The sequence below is a fragment of the Mercenaria mercenaria genome, chromosome 12 (assembly GCF_021730395.1).
Source record: "Mercenaria mercenaria strain notata chromosome 12, MADL_Memer_1, whole genome shotgun sequence".
NCBI lineage: Eukaryota > Metazoa > Mollusca > Bivalvia > Venerida > Veneridae > Mercenaria > Mercenaria mercenaria.
In genome coordinates, this window is record NC_069372.1 from 36407513 (window position 1) to 36428969 (window position 21457).

General features: G+C 34.8%; 2 protein-coding genes across 2 annotated transcripts in view; both read left to right on the forward strand.

The window, feature by feature from the left end:
- Nucleotides 1-21457, forward strand: part of LOC123534328 (nucleolar protein dao-5-like) — a 95779-nt gene that overhangs the window by 14581 nt on the left and 59741 nt on the right. The gene's annotated exons all lie outside the window — the stretch shown is intronic.
- On the forward strand, nucleotides 8039-12002 carry LOC128547331 (uncharacterized). Its single transcript, XM_053519702.1, has 2 exons — nucleotides 8039-8388; nucleotides 9134-12002. Exon 2 carries the CDS (start codon nucleotides 9677-9679, stop codon nucleotides 11087-11089), a length of 1413 nt encoding a protein of 470 aa, XP_053375677.1. The 5' UTR covers nucleotides 8039-8388; nucleotides 9134-9676; the 3' UTR covers nucleotides 11090-12002.

Consider the following 21457-nt stretch of genomic DNA (forward strand, 5'->3'; position numbering starts at 1 on the left):
GCTGAGTGTGATCCGGCCTGCCAAGTCAACGAGAGCCGAATGAATCATTGCAGATCAAGTACTATTTTAATGACCCTTTTTATTTCATACATATACCTATTTCTAGTGTAATTGACTATAATTTTAGAAAAATAAAATGAAAAACCAGTTTAAAACGATGCACAGAATATCGTTCGAGATCATTACGTCGTTCCTGATATCATGTTTGACGTTACAACCAAAGCCAGTAGTCCTACCATTGAATATTTCCCGTATCTGCTGGGAGTTGAATACTGGGTGTTGTATGCGTTAGTGAAATATATGCTGTATTTCAAATCGTAAGTATAAAATTATAATAAAATATAGAGACGCTACTGGACAAAAGTAATGTGTAGCCTGTTTGTTGTACTGATGATTGGCGATACGACCATGACAAAATAATCATTGTTGCGCGAAGATGATCTCTGTCAGTTACATGCATGGCTATCCTAATTGTTTCAACTGCAGTTAATTTACCTCTGAATGTAGCATTCACCTAAGCATCATCTACTTTAACTGTGACCATTTTCCCGTCATACGTCATTGCTACGTTCTTCCCAACAGGCAGAATGAGAGATAAAATGACATCATGTTCGGCTGTTCTGATTGGGTTTACGTTAAAAAATTACTAAAACGTGAGCTACAATTCGAATTAATTATTATATTTAAATGTACTTGACATCACTTTAAAGGTTATGAACTATGTTTAACAATTTCTAAAAGTACTCTATAAAAGCATTATTTTAATTCCAGTAATCCTTGTGATATATAGAGGATATTACATGTCTTTTCATACTGAATTTATTAAACGAGTTGAATAAAATAATAAAATGCGAGGCTCTACCGAGCATTTTATCAATTTTATTCAACGAGTTTAATAAATTAAATACGTAATATTCTTTTTATCAGATGTTAGCCTTTCCTGTCGAGACATCAAAAATTCAACTTTCTTTTACTATATAAGTCACCAAGTGACCAACGTCTCCTATACTATAAACGACGTCGACGTCAAAGCTTTATTATACTAGTTTCTTGCATACCAGACTGGGATTTCTGGTGATTTCACCGGTGCTGGAAAACTCCATCTTACACCCCTTGATAGTTTCTCTTTGTTCCTTATAACATATTTCTCGATTCAAAAAACGTCATTTTACGAAAATAACATAAGGTTTCAATGCAGATGATAAAACAAAACCGGAACTATTACGTTGTTTTCGAGTATGTAACGTCATGACGTACTTCCTGTTTACGGACGTCAAGTTCCCGCGCTTTGTTAGTACGCTACTATAAGAAAAAAAGTGCTATAAGAAAATCATTTGTTTGAATTTACTTTTACTGTTATTTGTTGAATATGGCATGCAAGAAAAAGATTCAATCACTGGCTGTAGGCGCAGATGGGAATATCTGGCTCTCGGGTAACTGTTAACGCGGTAACTCGGCAGGAGCCTCATCTGCAACTACAACTAGTGAAAGAATCTTACAGTATTATCATTTTTATTTAATGGCTTTATTACACTCCCGCGACGTCAAACATGTGATAAACATCTTTATTGCGTTCGGGACACAAACCCAAATCCCTCGGGATCGCACGCGTAATCCCCGCAGACAAAGAGATGGTCAACTGATATTACATTACACATGTAACATTTAACCAGCTGTACTACATTGTACGTAAATTATGCAAGTTGTGCCACTTACTGTATATAGCTATCGAAACTCAATACTTCTTGGGAAATTTCCTACACCTGCTTCTACTCTGAATATAATTTCTTTGGTCTCTTGATCGAGGACAATTTCTACTGATCCTGACTTGTCGCCTTTACAATTTGATATTAATACCTACAATAAAATTTAAAGTATGTACAACACTAAAACTTAAAATGATTATCTTTTATTTTATAAAGCTAAGCTCTTGTCATGTAAATGAGTGTAAACAAAAACTAATTAGAAAAATACTGAAAGGATTATTTTCCGAAAAAGCGTTCTGAGCAGATATTAAACAATGACCCTGGTTGGAATATTTCGGAAAAAGAGACAACACCCGCTACAAAATTTTCTGTAAGCTCAGGTAACTAGGCACTTTTCAGCTCCATCAAACTATGTAGACACGGAAAAATAAGCATAATAACTTCAGATGGATGTGAGTATAGATTTAATTCGTAAGTGATCAGTGATCTTAAAAGAGGAATATGTAAAGATCAAATTAACCCTTATCATGCTGGATAAAATGAAGAAAAATAACAGTTAGATGAATAACTGAGTTATCCTGTTTTGCATGTCACATACATGTCTTTTCTATTGCATTGAAATAACTTTTTACAAAACTGTGCACACTCATCAATTTACATTCTATAAAAAGTTGTTCCCTTTAATAAAGAGGGTTTAGTGTAAGTTTCTAAAATATTACCACTTTAATGTTACACACCATAAAAAGATTGACGATCGTCAAGTCTAGTGAAGTAAGATGTATTTAATGTTGACAGGATGTGACAAAATGTAAAAGCATATTCTCTGTTGAGCTTTTATTAACAAACGTCTACTGAATCATATATAACATATAAAGGTAGCTGTAATAGGAGGACAATAGCATATAATAAAAAATTTAAAACACTTGTAGATCTACTTGAAAGTTAACATACCTGCTCACCAGAAACTCCCCAGGATGCTCATTAAATCAAAATTCTATTGATAACTGGGTTCCAAGATCTTTGTTCGCGTACTTCCATAAAGTAAGGGTGCCAGAACCGTCAAATCGACCCGTGCCATTAACCTTTTTCACTATGCCACTTTTACCAATTGAAACCCGGAGCCCGGACGAGTCCTCAATCTCTATTCCGTTAAGATTGATCGACAAATCGGGTAGACACACTGAAAGATATGTGTTTAAGGTAACCATAATATTTTAACGTAACTTAACCGGTGTACAAACGCATTTTTGTGTTATTTAACATTTTTCGTTTCTTCGACTGCTGTCGTGAAAAAGTAATTGCAGTATTTAATATCTTTTTCCACATTTCACATTCAGTTTTACCTGATAGAGTTACAATGATCCTTTTAGTAGAAGTCTACATTTGGTAAACATTTAATTCTTATACCATGTATGATTACAATAAAACGGGTAGAATCTGATTAAAAGAAGCAGAGATTAAACAGTCAAAGATATTTGCAAAAATGGCCAAATATGAATTATTTTAACACCGAGATATTCTAGAAACGAGGGTGATGATCCATTCCCCAGACTACTTGCGGATCAATGTCATGACAGGCGCACGTTTCGTTGTTGAACAGCGTTCCCGTTGGACAGCTAAGAAGTATCCGACCAGCTCCTGGAATGTGCTGTTTGTACATGTGCTTGTCTGAATGTGACTGAAGAGTACATGCTAAATGTAAAAAAACAATGAAGTATTTGCATAATATTCTAACGAGAAGTTTTTGTTCTAATTGGTTACATGAGTTTGTTGTGTTTTGGTGTTCTAATGAAGCCACTGCTAACATAATTATCTCTCAGGCACGAGTATCGGACCTGGGACAAAAAAATTTTACCAGACTGACAAAACCCCTGGTTTTCATCCTAAATGTGTTCAAAATGAAAAATATATAATGAAATATGAGCCCTCTTCAAAGATACATATATCTACTGAAGGCCAGAATCTCGAGATTCGATTCTGCGGGCAATGTGTTCACTTCCCAGGCCGTTGTGAAATAAATTCTCCAGAAAATGACACAAAATATCTATCACTATTTTACGTTTGTACTTAGTTACAAAATGAGACCGTCGGAGCCTAAGTCTCTAGCCATTCCCGTTCATGAAATATCTATCGAAAATGAGTGCATTTCTAGTCATATTTAAAGCTAGAGAGACACCGAATAAGACCATATTTTCAGAAATGGATTTAAGATTTAGAAAGGAAGCATAATCAGTTTATTAGATTGTCCACTATGTTCTATTGTATGAAATCCATGTTCAAAAATAGTTCAGGACTTAGGGGCTTAAACTTACATAGGTTAATGATGTCGCCGGACCTTCCACAGCTGCGCTGGTTGGCTTCAAAATATTTTTCCCAGATATTCTAACTGTCGATTTCCCTACGAATACCATCTACTGCTATGATTAGATATACTTTTTACATCTAGTTTACTAATGACTTCCAGAATATCGAATTCATTTGTATATTGAACACATAATCAAGACTTTGAGTGGTTTGTCGCTTAATTTAGAGTTCAAATGCGCAGGAATTGAACAACCAGGTCGTTAGCATCCTAACGATGAACCATGGTACCACAAGACCTTGACTGTTTTCATTCGTACACGTTCATCTAAATATTTGGATAAAAGGTAATGTACCGGACGTCATGCGGCAATTTTGCGTCATAATTTGACGTCATAATGCTCTATTACCGGTTCGTTCGTCAACCGTTATTTTTCACAGAATATACAGAGCTTGACCTGGCAATCAAACGGTACCATGTTAGAAGTATCGACTGAATATTTGATGAAAGATACCATGTTCATCTACTGGAAAGTTAATAAAATATACCACTTCTTTCTTCTACTGAAAAATCGACAAAGACGGGATTCATGTTTACTACAAGATCAATGAAATATCCTATGCGTTTCCAATGGGAAGTATATGAAAGATTGCCTTCGTATCTACCGAAAATTAACAAAAGTTATACTAAAATGTCTATGTCGTACAGAACTGCCTAAACTAGATATAATTTAGATGCCATTGGTATCTACTAAAATAACTGCAATTTCCATTTACTGAAAAGTCACTCTTATTTACTGCAAATCGAGGAAAGATATCATTCATATATATTGAGAAAATTGTTGAAATATATCATTCGTATCTATTCACTGAAAAATCGACGAAATACACTTTTCATTCTGAAGGAAAAAAATCGAAGAAAGATACTATGTGGGCAGTTTAAATCACTGTTTTTAGTCGGATATAAACAGCCTCTTCTGTCAGATAAATGTTACAACGGAGCCGTTATCATGCAAAATTTGATGACAAAATTAACGACGAATGAATTTATTATTTGTGAATGTTAAGATTGTCACTGAAATGATAGGTATTGAGACTGCCAATTTAACTGTTGATTCTGAAATAAGAAATTCAATGAGTAAAAAAAGATGTGATTTATTTGTTTAAATGTTGTGCACTGCTTCTGAACAGATAGAATTATTTGATACTAGAAACCGCAAAACTGATAATGAACAGCAATTAATTGTAAAAGTCGTATTACGCGTTGCATAATGCTATAAAGAGACACGATTTAGATTAAAGTTTGTGGGTGTGTTAAGCCCGCTTGTCAAAAGTTTCAGTATTATGAACGTAAAAGCAGTCTCTTGAACGTAAAATTGTCATCTTATTAAAACGAACAACAAAGATTTATTTAAGCTGCCATTCAGGTAAAAATAAGTTATGTGCCTCCCAACTTATGTCACGTATACATATAACGTATTCGAAAATATTTTCTGGTACTTAAAACACATTTCTGGTACTTAAAACACAATGTGGAATTTAAGATTTTAGACACACCTTATCTTTGAAAAAAAAAAACAGTTCTAGAAATGAATTTGCGGGGTTAAGAGTCACACCGACACAATTAAGGTCATCTGGCGACTTTGCCAGTTTCTGATGGTGGAAGAAGACCCCAAGAAGATTTCCAGGCATTGTTTTAGATACGGGTGAGCACCACCTTGGTAGAATCATGCATTTTTTAAACTTTTAACATGGTTTCCACAGCTTTTCTTCGTACCGTTTTGCAGTTTTAATGTGAAATAATTGTTTCTATAACGAAACAGTTTGTTTAAATGTTAAATTCTGAAGTCAATGAGTCAATCTCATCCGTCTCATATATACACTGATCACCTTTCAGGAAGTATCGTTTTGGTAAACACTCCTTTTAACAGTTAATGGCATTGTCCAAATTGAAAGATGGACAAGCAATTTAGCAGGGTAAGGGTTAATATTTTGTACAAGTGTGATGAGACGTAAATAAAATATTTGCTTTGACTTGACTATGAATCAGAGGTTGAGGACGAATGGTTTCAGAAGCAATGTCTTTTATCAAATCGTCACGGAGAACATATGTTTATATCAATGTAATAATAAGCTCTCAAGATGATTATGACAAAACCTTTCTGTTACTCTAAACTAAACAGAAATAAAGGTAAAGCAAACTATTAAAACATTCTCCCCACGTAAGACCGAATACATTTGAAATAATTTATAAAAGTGTGCTAATTACTGACTCATTAATTAATTCATCAACTTAATAGGTTATTTTATTTCTAGCATTAGACTATTTAAAACATAGCAAAAGAAATAAATATGGGAGTATTAACATTAAATTAGCCTAACTAATTACCAAAAAAGAGAACAATTTGCTTTATATGAACTTTGCTCGCCGATTATGTCTGAAAGCTCTGACAAGCTGTCCTAAGCAGATCTAAAACTGTCTGATTACCGCTGTGTTAACAAGATTAATGGATGCAAAATTAATACATTGTACTAAAACTGTAAACGGGCAGTGTTTGAAAATTACTTTTAGAGAAATAAAATTTTAGTTAGTACTAGTATTTGCTGTCGACGATAACTTTGTGTCACACAAACAAAAAAAGAAGTTTTCCTATTGTATCATTCCAAATTTAAATATCATCCTTAGTTTAAAGGTGCTTCATACGCACTGTAGCCGCTAAAGGATGCAAACTGCATCCACTGCCAGTGCAAATATACTTTGATCTGACCAGAGCGACAAAGCTAGAGAAAGTCCCACAACTTTTATGGCAAACATTTCTAAATGTATACAGATCTATCATATCCTCGTGGCGGAGGGATACAAACAGGAATTTCAACATAGTATAAACTAAATATAACATTGTTTTCTCTTTTAAAACATGTTTGTCAATAAATATGATTCAACTATATATGATGATCCATATGAAATGCTATCTTCTTTAAATGTTTAAAAGTTTAGTAATACTGATGTAATTCACAGTTGATTGACCCTTTCTTTAAAATTGCCTCCTACATGATAGTTCGTTATGAATTAGGTTAACATTTTTCTCCAACCACATGAAGAAAGTATTATTGATTTGTAATTGATTAAACTTCTTTGACCTCATATACAAATTGATTTCTACCAGATTATCATATCAAATTTATAGGGAAATGATCTGGAAGCAAACTAGCTGCAAAATAATTGACTGATTTTGTTCACGAGAGGTTACAAAATGTGCAACAATCCTCACGCCCTATCACATCGACTCAGGTGGAACTCTCAATTACATTTAATCTACATCATGATGGGAATTAGGACCAAAAAATAACTTCACGTGGTATTTGTGATTTAGTGCTAGGGGAGATAATCACTGCTGGGTGTTTGCAAAAAGTATGTCGTCGGTGTCACTCGAAAATGTCGTATCAGAATTTTGGCGGAAAACCATATGCGAAAACACCAGTTAAAATAGCCAATCAGAAAGTTTGAAAAACGTCACGTGAGAAAATATCGTATGATAATTGATTCAAATTTTGTCACGCGAAAATATCGTATAGGACTCAGAATCAACGTCGATGTTTCAATGGAATGAACAGTTTTGCAAATTCGAGAATTAATGTAAGTTTTTGCTTCAAATAGTCTTTCAACATTATTAAATTGTGTTTCGTCATTTATAAACAATCGTAATATCTTGTTTTCAATCATAATTTAGGCTTTAAAGATAATTTTAAACTGATTAGTAGAACTGAACAAATCAGATATTCTGTTTGTCATTTTTTGTTTTTTTTTATTCAGATATTTCAGTAAACGGACAATGATGCATATTTCTAACGATTAAGGCTATTACTTTTTCACTTACTCATACAGACGTTAAGAAATTCTTATACGATGTTTTTGCATAAAAGCTTCTGTGCACTACGCATTACCACAGACACTTTGGGGTCAGCACCCTTCCCCTCCCAGGCCACATATAAAGATAGTTTTTTAGTAATTATAGAATATGAGAATTTTTTAAACATGTTGAAATGGAAACAGAAGTCGTTGGACGATCGAGACATGTGCTCAGTTTGTTTTAAAAAACGAAATTATATTGACATGTGTTCAGTTTGTTGTAAAAAAGGAAAATATATTGACTTAGGGTTGTCAGGGGCGGCCTTGGAGGATGAGGGTGCTGACCCCCAAGTGTCTGTGCGCATAACGAAAGTCTTTGTTATGGCCAATTATGAAATTTCTTACTTTTGATTTTGTTTATATTTTCAGTTCCCAAGCGAAGCAAGCACCGCAAAAGCAAAACCGACAAAGGCCCGAGGTGTCACTTCAGTCTGGCTGGAGTCTTTATAGAAGCTTTCTCTGATTAGTAAGGTAATGTCTGTACTAAATAACAAGTGAATTATGGATGCATTCCTTTTAATAAAATCCTTCAACATGTGTCTTGCAATATGCCAAAGCATTTTCTTGAACTTGATTCAGTATTTTGATAGAAAGAAGAACACTATAATACTTATTGATTCCATGCATTGAAAGTGAATTTATCAAAGAATAATGAACATTAATTGTAGATTGTTGATTATTTCATTTTCTTGTTGTAAAGATTTTATGCCCCGGAGAGCATATTAAGCAATCGAGAACATAATATTTTATGATCTTTCTTTCTGTCTGTCTGTTCATCCGTCCGTCAGTCACGAAACTTTAATACTACCTTCAAATGAAAAAAACTTCATCTTGCGATCAACAGGGTATTACTTCATAACAAAGGTTCACCATGATGAGTTCTACATGACTCATTGAATTTTGAGTCACGAGATAAAAAGTCAAGGTAACAGTAACCTTGATGCAAGATTGTAAAATAAGCGTCTGCATATGGGGTCTTCCCTAATACAAAATTTGAACCTAGTCTGTGAACAATGCAGTCATATGCTTGAAGTTTCACACAGTCATGTAGGTTTGCCCATCATTCATCAATTTTCAAGTTCAAGGTCAAAGCTTAGTGTTTTATGATTGTTTACCTTACAAATGCAATTCTATCCAACCTTCGGGTTATGACGTTTAAAAAACACCTCTTGTTCGTTATGTAAAATGTATTTAAGACAGATATTTGTTGTTACAGGAGAGATCAGTATTGATGTCAGACACTGAGAATTCGGACACTGAGTATTTGGTTCTTGATGACTGGATCTGCGACAACTGTAAGGAGAAAGCAGTCAATCCCATACAACTGGAGGAACAATTACTTCCTGGAGAAAAAGTATTTCTAATTGATTCAAACAATGAAGTGTGGTTATTTTGTTGGGGATGTGGACTTCGATTCCATTTAATGTGTGTTTTTGATCTTTCTTTGGATTCTACTGAAGAAGAAGTTGGTGCAAAGTACTTCTGTTGCTTTTGTGAAAATGTCCAGTAAATGGTTACGTTGTAAAGAACAAAATACTGTACAAGAAAATTTAATGATTTATCTGTGTAGAAGGGAGACTGGGTCATATTCCGGCAAAGGAAGGCAATACAACATTCTTAAGGAATGTTACTTTACCTTATATCGAGAAACCACACCAAGATATATTTATATTCAAAAGAAGAAAGGGGAATATAGAAGTGTGGAGATGAAATTTCATCCAAATTGCATAAACGGCTGCTAATTTGAAAAAGAATAATCATGGCTTCTAGAGGGAAAAGGCTAGTACAGTTAGCTATTGAAAAAATAATATCACAGAAGGCACGTGTTGAGACAAAAACTGACATAAACAATAACACCCTTGATACTTACAGAATTCAGGGATGCACCATCGTTAATACAAACACGGCTTTATTAAGTGAAGAACAGTTACCTCAAGCGTCTGAATTAGTTGCAAATATAGATAATGACAAGATATCAGAAGTTAGTGAAAATGATAGTTATACTGATGAAATAAATGGGGCAATGAAAGAATTTTATGACACAGACGATACAGCTAATGATCCAGATTGGAGGATTGATTCAAGAAAAAAACACAGATTGACCTCATCATCCTCTGAAGATTCAGAAGATGAAAACCCAAATAGAAATAGAAAGAGAAAAAAGACATTGGAGAAAATCAAAACTCTACCTACAACAATATTAGAAATTCCAAAAACAGATCTAAGAAATGTACAAGAAAAAGCAAATGCTTGTATTCAATTACATCATGAACAGGAAAAGGTAGAAGTAGCTCAACAACATGTAGCAGTTTATGTTGACCACGAAGAAACAGTAGAAACCCAACCATTTGAGAATCTGACAGAGACAATATCAAATACAGATAATTCAGGCACTGAGACTCCACAAGCTCTCAGTGATACAACCACGATAAATGACCGAGAGCAGGTTAACAATCAGTCAACTAGATTGCGAAAAGGAATGGGAAACAAAGACACCTGGAAACGGAATATAGAGAAAAGGCTTAGAATGACAGGGCGTTCATATAAAGGTCTGAAGAAGGTAGATGGAAAGAAGAAGTATTGTGTTGATAAGGGTGAAAGAATTATGGGTGAAAGAAACTGTGGTAATCGATGTAGGAAATCAAGAAAGTGTTTTGAGGTTAGTGAAGAGACAAGAAAGAGTATATTTAGTTCGTTCTGGTCTAACATGGACTGGCAGCAAAAGAAAGTGTATGCTGTAAGTCTTGTGTCTAAATCAGAAGCCGGTAAGACATCAGTGGGAAGTAAGAGAAAATACACGTATCGGTACTACATCCGAAAGGGAGAGGAGAAGTTTCAGGTATGCAAAAACCTGTTTCTTTCTACCTTCGGCATTGGAGAGAGAACACTCACAGAATGGTTAAAAAAGTCGGACCAACATGGATTGCCGAGCGAGAAGGTTCCCGAAGAACAAAATACAGAAAAATTCACAACAGAGAAAGCTATGAAAGTAAAAGAATTCCTAAATAAACTTCCAAAAATGCTATCACATTATTGTCGGTCTACGTCGAACAAAAGTTATCTTGAACCTGAATTCAGAGATATGACTAGTTTGTACAATTTGTACAAACATGAATGTATAAATGAACCTGTTGGAAGAACTCTGTTAGAATATTTCGGTCACTTGATCTAGCTCTATTTCAGCCAAAAAAGGATCAATGCGACATTTGTGTTGGTTATGAAACCAAAAATATCACAGAGGATAAATATCTGTTGCACATCAAGCGAAAAGATGAGGCTAGATCAGAAAAGGCAAGAGATAAAGAAAGGGCAGAAGACGATCCAAAGATAAAAGTAATTACAATGGATGTACAGGCTGTACTTTTAAGTCCTAGTCTTCAAGCAAGTGCACTTTATTACAAGACAAAGCTTGCATGCCACAACTTCACGGTGTATGATCTTACGACACGAGATGTTACCTGTTACTTATGGCATGAAGGGGAAGCAGGATTAAGTGCTAATTCCTTTGCAAGTTGCGTAAATGATTACTTAGAAGGTGTTCTTGCAGGCAACAGTAAAATTCAGGAAATTGTTTTATTTAGTGATGGATGTTGCTACCAGAACAGAAATGTTACGCTTTCAAAGACATTGTTAAGGCTTGCTGTAAAATACAATGTGAAAATTCTGCAAAAATACTTAGAGAAAGGCCACACTCAAATGGAGGTCGATGCAGTTCATAGTCAAATTGAACGTAAACTTAGAAAAAGACCTATATACTCCCCAGCAAACTATATAGAATGTTTTAAAGAAACACGCCCAAATCAGCCTTATAAAGTGAAATACATACTGCATGACTTCTTCAAGGACTTTGGAAGTTTGAAGTCGTATGAAAGTATCAGGCCAGGCAATAGAGTAGGTGACCCAGTCGTTACTGATATACGATGTCTGAGCTACAATCCAAAAGGGGATATAGAATTTAAACTTGTATTTGGAGATCAGTTCTCTCCTTTACCACAGAGGAAGAAAGCAGATATGGCAGTAGACGAAATGATACCTCGGTTTTATACGAGTGCACAGAGTATAAAACGTACTAAGTTCACACATTTACAGCAGCTGAAGTCTGTAATTCCTGTTGACTATTACAATTTTTACGATACACATACTGTAGATTCTCAAGAGTGACTGAAATGTGTACAAATAAGAGCATTAGGACTCTCAGAAAACATTTTATTTAGAAGTATTATAATGGTAACGTAAACAACATTATTGCCGGATTGATGATTGACTGTTTGACATCAGAAGTTACTTGTTGACATTTAAAAAACGTGTTTGTTTGACCACTCTTCTCTTTATTCTTAGCAGAAAAGCGAGAATTTGTATTTCACATTAATTTTGTCATTTTATTTTGATAAAATCAATGGATGTTTTTGTTTTTAATTTGTGCGAAAATATCGTATAATCCTCTGGAGTTTCAATAAAAGTTTTCCAAAAATGTCGTATTGTATTGGTATGTCGTATGAGAGCATCTCATGTAGCTGTTTTTTCTTCGAAAATGTCGTATGTAATTATATTCAAGATCTAAAGGGATTATCACCAGTCAATCATTGTTGTTCATATTAGCTTTACGTTAACGTTAATTTATCCAAGTTTCGCCACAACAACTTTACTAGGTAAAATTTAATTGATTTTTTTCTTCCTCCTGAAAAGTGCCATTATTGCTGATACGACATTTTCGAGTGACACCAACGATGTGTTCCACATCATCACCAATACCTGACATATGACACAAGATCCGTAGTTCTGGCACCAATATTTCATGAGAGATATTCACTCGCACATCAACAAACCGAAAATGAATAAACATTTGATGACTTAACAGAGCGATAGCCAACAGAAGATGCCAACGTTAACTGTTCAAGATATGATTAGAACATAATTCTTGATAAAGAAATTAATTCATTTACATTTTACACAAACGGTATCATATGAAATGAACGGGATCTGAAACTGAAAACAAGTTTGCTCTCGAACAGGACCCTTAAAATCGATAATCATTCAGAACTCTGTCTTATATTCTAATCAAGTTCTGGAAGAACGATTTATCATTTAATAATAAAACGAACACACCTGATATATAAATACGATTTATTGTTTTACATATGAATGAAAAATAATGACATCACAATTTCTGTCCATCAGTCGCAAGAACTGATCAAAACAATTCCACAGAGGTAAAGAGTTGAATGCGCAAAAGCAATGTTTTTTTCTTAAGGCTTTCGTCTCCAGCAGCCTAATATGTTGTTTTCAAACTGTCTTCAGGAGCCTTAGAAAAATAAATGTCTTCAAATGCCTATTTACAATGCATTACAGCCTGATAAATCTCATCATTTCATGACGGGCAATATTTGCGTCCCTTTGCATTCAAAAGCCCCTGCTGTAAACAATCTCAACATTTGACTGTCCAAGAATTTATGGCATATTAAGGGCTGTGCCCGCTGCATCCATCCCTCCGTTCCCTAGCGCATTGTAGTTACTCTTTCCGGCTCCTTCAACTAAACATCTGTACAGACGGAACTGAAATTAAAGAACTGAAATGTAACTTCTGCTCATAAAGTGAAATATTTGAACAGTAATGAAACAAAATCATTGTGTATTTGACAGTAGTAAAATCTCTCATGACATATTTGACGACTGTAAAACATCTGTATAACGTCGTTATAACGTATTAGACTGTAAAAGGTGTCTGTTTCTTTTCAACTGTAAAAAGTTGTATTTAACGTAAACAAATGTGACAAATGTCTATAACATATTTAATTGTTAACGTAAATTGTCTTTAAGAATACAAATGTATGTCTATACAACGTACTTTGCCGTACCACAGTGTCTAAAACATAATCTGATTGTGCAAAATTGACTACAAAACGTATTTAACTGTGTAAAAAATTATATAAACGTGCAAAATGTCTATAACACATTTAGCTGTGCAAAAACTTTCATAAAGTGTACAGAAGTTTCTATAATATAATTGATTGTGCAAAACTGGCATAAGTAAAACTGCTTTAGTTTTCATCCACATTCGTGTTGGTTTCTTTATGCTGAAAATTTTATTCTCTACTTTACACGAATATAAATCAAAACTTGAATGGATTCTATACTCGTTACAGGTAAAAGTAAATGATAGCACGCTGTCTGTAGTAATATACTGTATAGACTACGCAAAATTACTTACGTCATCAATGCACATTACTCACTACACCCTTCAGTTGGGACCCGTCAGGGTTTTTGTTTCCCAAAAAAAATTTGACCTTACATGCCCTAGGCCTTTCACATTTTAAAGGGTAGGGGCTTCAAATTTGGACCACATGCATATTTCTGTGTTCCGAAATAAAATTTGACCTTGTTTTTGGGACCTAGTGACCTACTTTCACATTTCTAAAAGCTACGCCTTCAAATTTGGACCACTCAATAGTTTTGTGTACCGAAAGAACTTGGACCTTTAGATTGACCTAGTGGCCTACTTTCACATTTTTTGTGCTACAGGCTTCAAATTTAGACCACTTTCTGGGATTGTGTACCGAAACAAACTTTGACCTTGGCTTTGACTAGTGAATTCTTCACATTTTGAAGTTACAGCTTCAAATCTGGACCACATGCATAGATTTGTGTTGTTCTTGACCTTGATTTTGACCTAGTGACCTACATTCACATTTCTCAAGCTACAGCCTTCAAATTTTGACCACTTGCATAGTTTTGTGTACCGAAATAAACTTTGATCTTAAGCTTGACCTACTTTCAAATTTCTCAAACTACAGCTTTCAACTGGATGCACATGCATATTTTTGTGTACAAAGACTTTGTCCTTGAAATTGATCTAGTGACCTACTTTCAAAATTCTCAAGCACAGCTTTCGAATTTGGACCACAATGCAAAAGTTGTGTACGGAAATGAAATTTGACCTTGAGCTAGTCAATAAGTCTTGAAATTTGAAACACTCAAAAATAGCACATTGGTGGGCGCCATGATCACTCTATAATTGTCACAGACGTTAACTCAGTGCGATATATTAACCCTGACCCAAAGGTAAGGTCACACTTGTCCGGGCAATAACTATGACAGACATGAAACAGTCTTTTTAGCCAGAGCTTCAGCCACTGGTTATAGCTCTAAATCAACTACCAAGTGTCAACCTCGCGTCATTTGAGTTTTCCTTCTATTTCTATCTGACCGCATCACATAAATATTCTGGACGTGTAAAATAGTATCATATTTGTTTTCTATACGTGTGGGAACAACTGTTAGAATACTGTTTTAAACAACAAAATTAAGCAGCAACGGACTCTAGAATAATTATGAATTTTATATTCACATTCAAAATATTCGGATTCACTTCGTTCACTTTGTCTTTTGTATCAGTTGTTCTACACGAACCTACTCTATCGCATACTTCAAATTCAAATCGTAATGCAACACGAAAAAATAAAATATGTGCGCTTTGATTGGTTAACAGCACGGAGAGACAGCGTTATGATTGAATAACAACATAAAATGGCGAAGTTAACCTTAACACTAACCCCAACCCTAACCCTGAAATATCACTCAAAAAGCACTGGCTATCAGTACTTTCAGGGCTTTGATTTATATTTGGCACAAATATTAAACTCGACTGTGCAAACTCCACGTCCATATCTCTAAGGTCAAGTTCACACCGTGGTTTGTAGGTCATATGATATCTTGTCTAGGCCGTAACTTTGATAAACATTGAAAATTTACATGGTTTGGTTGCTGTGCCACTCCCTCCCTATGTCAGCCCCCCCTCCCCTTCTAACAAGAATATGCATCCCCACTCCTAACTCAGACCTCACTCCCTGTAATTTTCTATAAGTAATCTTTCTTTCCAGCCACCATAGTGCTTTTGGGGTTCCTTACATTACAACTTGTGCAACCCCCCCCTGAACCAGTTTAAGCAGGGTGTGACCAAACTTGTACACAATGCTTAACATGAAGACCTGTTTTAAACTGCTTGTATCTGTAATCCTTCTTGTTTTAACACTATCACGTATTCATGCTTGCAATACACATCGTGTATTACTTTTATCCTCCTATCCAATTTACTTTTAACTTCTTGTACAGGCGCGCAGCTGCACTCGCAAAGAGGAGTGCTGCAGTATAAATAGATAGATAGATAGAAATATTTTCCTCAATTTCATATTGCAACAGGACTCAGAGACCAACCTCAAAGGTGAAGGTTTACTCAAGGTCAGATTTGTTTTCAGTTGACTGAAAGGTTTTTGGTCATTTTATGATGTGTCTTCAAATAAGGGCTCGACATTGTTCCTCTCTTTGCATTAACATTCTAGTTTATGTACTGGAATTTAGTTAAGTGGCAATAGAACTATAAATAAATATAGCATCACAGATACACTTCAAGGGCAAATGTCAATTTCACAATGACAGCTCTTGTTCATTTAGGGTACATGTGTATTGAATCTGAACACACGTTTCTCGTATACGGTACTTCATACAACATATAACTTGCAGTGGAGTTTTTAAGTGTTTGCAAGTATTATATCACCTGACATTTCCAAACTTTAGAACATTTATCGTCAACTCTGTAAACAAACAAAAAATATGAAAATAGATAGATATGTAAATTAAATCCAGTACTATTGTATTAACTAAACAGATATGTTATTTGATCGCAGGATTTAGACTCGGATAAATGTGAAATGATGATTGTTGTCAATAAATGTGATTTGGAAAAACGAAGAGAAGTAAGCACACTCAAAGGTGCTGAGGTTCGTAAATTAACAACAAGTTTGAATATTGTAGAGCTTCCTTTTAATCCAGTCCATTATCTCACTTTGCCACGGCCTGCTTCCAGCCGGTAGAGCTGTTATCTTGCCCTTTACACCCTCATTGGTGGCTATGGCCTCAGCTTTATAACGTTTCAACAAATGTATAGTTGATTATGTGGACGTGGGTCCTTTTTGAACTGGTGGGACACTACAAACTGTAAAACAATATCCAAGATATTCAACAGCGGAAAAAAAGATGAATCAAGATGCCTTGAATTTTTTTACATATTTAATTATGCTAATCCAAGTAAATTATATAAAATAATGTAACTCAACCGGTTTCACCCGTTTACGGGATCTTCAGGTGTAATACTGTACTGTTGACGTTAGCAACGTTGCTTGGTAACGACGTCGTTTTATTGTAATAAGGGACGTTACTCTTCGGAGTTTTTCAAGGGACGTCACTTTGTAATTATTAATGTGTTATTTTGCATTTAGTTCTGGACAAAAAGTATTAATTAATAATGTTTCTTTTCTCCTTCTTTTAAATCTGTCTGTTTCTTGTAATTTATAAATTGGCATTATTTTAAATTTTTGAAGTAAATCTTTTGAGCATTCTGCAATGTGGCGACTGACTGGTAGAAGAGCGTTTTCCGGATTCCTTATATGTTGATTATGAAGAGTTACCGGAAAATTTTATATGGAATTGTCGGCCATTTTTGAAGTGGTATTTATTTCCTTCTATCAGAAATTTACACAGTCCACATTTTTTCTTTCCACTTTGCTTTATTTCTGGTGGTTTCTTTGCCGATTCTGTAAATGATGCTCTTGTTAATAGTTTCTTCAAGTTGGCTGGTTGTCTCTTGCTTTTAATGATTTTATTTCGCGAAATAATTTCTTTCATTGTAGTATCGTTATATAATATTGGTTGATTTTCTCTTATTATGTTAAAAAATTCCAAATTTTTCGGATTGTGTGTTGATACATAAGGTATTATATTTTCATCTTGTTTTTCTTTGGTCTTTCTCAATTCTTCTTGATCAATTGATAATGCCCTCTGTATTCCATTTTCGATTAGTTTTAGAGGATATCTTTGAGATGTCAGGAATTCTTTCAATTCCATTAATCGTAAATGTAAAGTGTCCTTCTTTGAAATAATTGTACATAATCGTCTTGCGAGAGAAAATGGAATATTCTGCTTTGTATGTTTAGGATGACACGAATTGAACAATAAATACTGTTTACTGTCTGTTGGTTTATAATATATATCTGTTTCAATTTCCGTTCCTTTTAGTTTGACTAAAATATCTAGAAAAGGCAGTTCATATGTACTGATATGCATGGTGAACTTTAAATTTTCATGGAGTTTATTTAGTATTATGTTGAAGATGTTTAAATCCTCTCTCGATTTTGGCCATAAAATAAAAATGTCATTTAAAAACCTTTTCCAGTTATGTATAAAATACTCTTTGAACTCAGTTCCATAGTTTTCTTCTACTTCCTTGTATAATAGTTCTTCTAAATAACCAATAACTAATGTGGCATACACCTGTGCAAATTTCGTACCCATGGCAGAAGAGAGCTGCCCTACCAGTACAGTGAAAGAAATCGTTCTAATCAAAGATCATACGCAGCTGCAGTCAAAACCACCAAGTACAATACACAACGAAACCCTAACTACATACCACAGAGGAACATTCAAACACCAGTAACAACATATATTGGTAAACAGTACAAACAACGGAGATATTATAATGATCAGTCTAACAATAGATTTAGCAACATGGGAATTGAAAGAATTCCTGACATCTCAAAGATATCCTCTAAAACTAATCGAACATGGAATACAGAGGGCATTATCAATTGATCAAGAAGAATTGAGAAAGACCAAGGAAAAACAAGATGAAAATATAATACCTTATGTATCAACACACAATCCGAAAAATTTGGAATTTTTTAAAATAATAAGAGAAAATCTACCAATATTATATAACGATACTACAATGAAGAAATTATTTCGCAAAATAAAATCATTAAAAGCAAGAGACAACCAGCCAACTTGAAGAAACTATTAACAAGAGTATCATTTACAGAATCGGCAAAGAAACCAGAAATAAAGCAATGTGGAAAGAAAAAATGTGGACTGTGTAAATTTCTGATAGAAGGAAATAAATACCGCTTCAAAAATGGCCGACAATTCCATATAAAATTTTCCGGTACGTGTGAAGTACAAAATGTCATATATGCAATGAAATGTTCAAAAGACTATATTGGAGAAACGTCTAATTTACGAAATCGAGTAATTCTTCATTATCAACATATAAGGAATCCGGAAAACGCTCTTCTACCAGTCAGTCGCCACATTGCAGAATGCTCAAAAGATTTACTTCAAAAATTTAAAATAATGCCAATTTATAAATTACAAGAAACAGACAGATTTAAGAGAAGGAGAAAAGAAACATTATTAATTAATACTTTTTGTCCAGAACTAAATGCAAAATAACACATTAATAATTACAAAGTGACGTCCCTTGAAAAACTCCGAAGAGTAACGTCCTTTATTACAATAAAACGACGTCGTTACCAAGCAACGTTGCTAACGTCAACAGTACAGTATTACTCCTGAAGATCCCGTAAACGGGTGAAACCGGTTGAGTTACATTATTTTATATAATTTACTTGGATAAGCATAATTAAATATGTAAAAAAATTCAAGGCATCTTGATTCATCTTTTTTTCCGCTATATATATATATACTATAAAAGTAATATATGTAAACAACGTATAGTAACGGTCACTACAATAAAGCGAAGGCGAATGCAATAAAGCGTTGCATGCATCATAAACGCCGCGGGTCACAGGTTAGTATGATATTAGTGTACTTTAACGGGACATATAGATTATAGTGGATATAAGTCCGAAAGGAGTATTGGAGGGACATCGGCGGTTATGGGGCTTGTGTAAAATCACAAGTTAATATAAAAGTAAGCGTAAGATTATTTGCTCTACGACAACCACGAAAGACATATCATTCAGAAGGATAAGGCGTATTGTTTCGACAGATGATAGGAATATTATGAACGCACGAACTTCAAATAACAAAAGCCGTAGATTCATCAAAAGTAATATTTTGCTAATATTTCGTACCTCATGATATCATTTCAACTTGTATAAAACGTAGGGGCCTCCGTGGCTGAGTGGTTAAGGTCGCTGACTTCAAAAACCTTTGCCCCTCATCGATGTGGGTTCGAGTCTCACTCGGGGCGTTGAATTCTCCATGCGAGGAAGCCATCCAGCTGGCTTACGGAAGGTCGGTGGTTCTACCCAGGTGCTCACTTATGATGACATAATGCACGGAGGGGCAACTGGGATCATCCTCTGCCATCAATGCTGAAAAGTCACCATATGACCTATAATTGTGTCGGTGCAACGTAAAAACAAACAAAATAATAAATAGATGTATCAAACGTAGTACAAAAAAATTGCGCAAAGCGATTGTAAACAGGACCTCTGAGTCATCAAACTCAGTTTTGCCATAAATTAACATTTACTTTGCATTCCAGTATAAACTGTATAGGAAAATCTTTTCCTGTGACATTGGTTTGAAACATTTAGTTATAAAGAATGTGTCACAAGAATGCCTATATTGAATTTCTAGATCGGTGATTATGTCAAGCTTTTTTTCTGAAAATAATATCAATTTGCAGCCATTACGGTATTATTTTGTTTTAACGCAGAGCTTCTGTATTTTAAACAACACGCGATGGATGTTTTGAAATGGTTATATAAAATCAGGTTGATTACATTTTGGCTGACATTGATTTAATTACTATTACTGTAAAGGTGACGGAAAAAGCAACTGACTGTCTGTAAGCTTTTCTTTTCGACAAACATTTAGTGGCAAAGCTAATAAAATAATATGCTTGTTAATCGATCCTACATGTACATCCCTTTATTATATATATTTATGTCTCCCCCCATGTTGTTTTTGCCCTGTCCGTCCGTACGTCACACTTTATTTCCGATCAATAACTGGAGAACCATTGATCTAGAACCTTCAAACTTCATAGGGTTGTAGGGCTGCTAGAGTAGACGACCCCTATTGTTTTGGGGTCACTCCGTCAAAGGTCAAGGTCACAGGGGCCTGAACATTGAAAACCATTTCCGATCAATAACTTGAGTACCACTTGACCCAGAATGTTGAAACTTCATAGGATGATTGGTCATGCAGAGTAGATGACCCCTATTGATTTTGGGGTCACTCTATTAAAGGTCAAGGTCACAAGGGCCTGAACATCGAAAACCGTTTCCGATAAATAACTTGAGAACCTCTTGACCCAGAATGTTGAAACTTCATAGGATGATTGTTCATGCAGAGTAAATGACCCCTATTGTTTTTGGGGTCACTCCGTTAAAGGTCAAGGTCACAGGGGCCTGAACATTGATAACCATTTCCGATCAATAACTTGAGAACCTCTTGATCCAGATTGTTGAAACTTAATAGGATGATTGAACATGCAGAGTATATGACCCCTATCGATTTTGGGGTCACTCTGTTAAAGGTCAAGGTCACAGGAGCCTGAACATGGAAAACAATTTCCAATCAATAACTTGAGAACCACTTGACCCAGAATGTTGAAACTTCATAGGATGATTGAACATACAGAGTAGATGACCCCTATTGATTTTTGGGTCTGTCTATTAAAGGTCAAGGTCACAGGGGCCTGGTCATGTAAAATCATTTCCGGAAAATAACTTGAGAACCA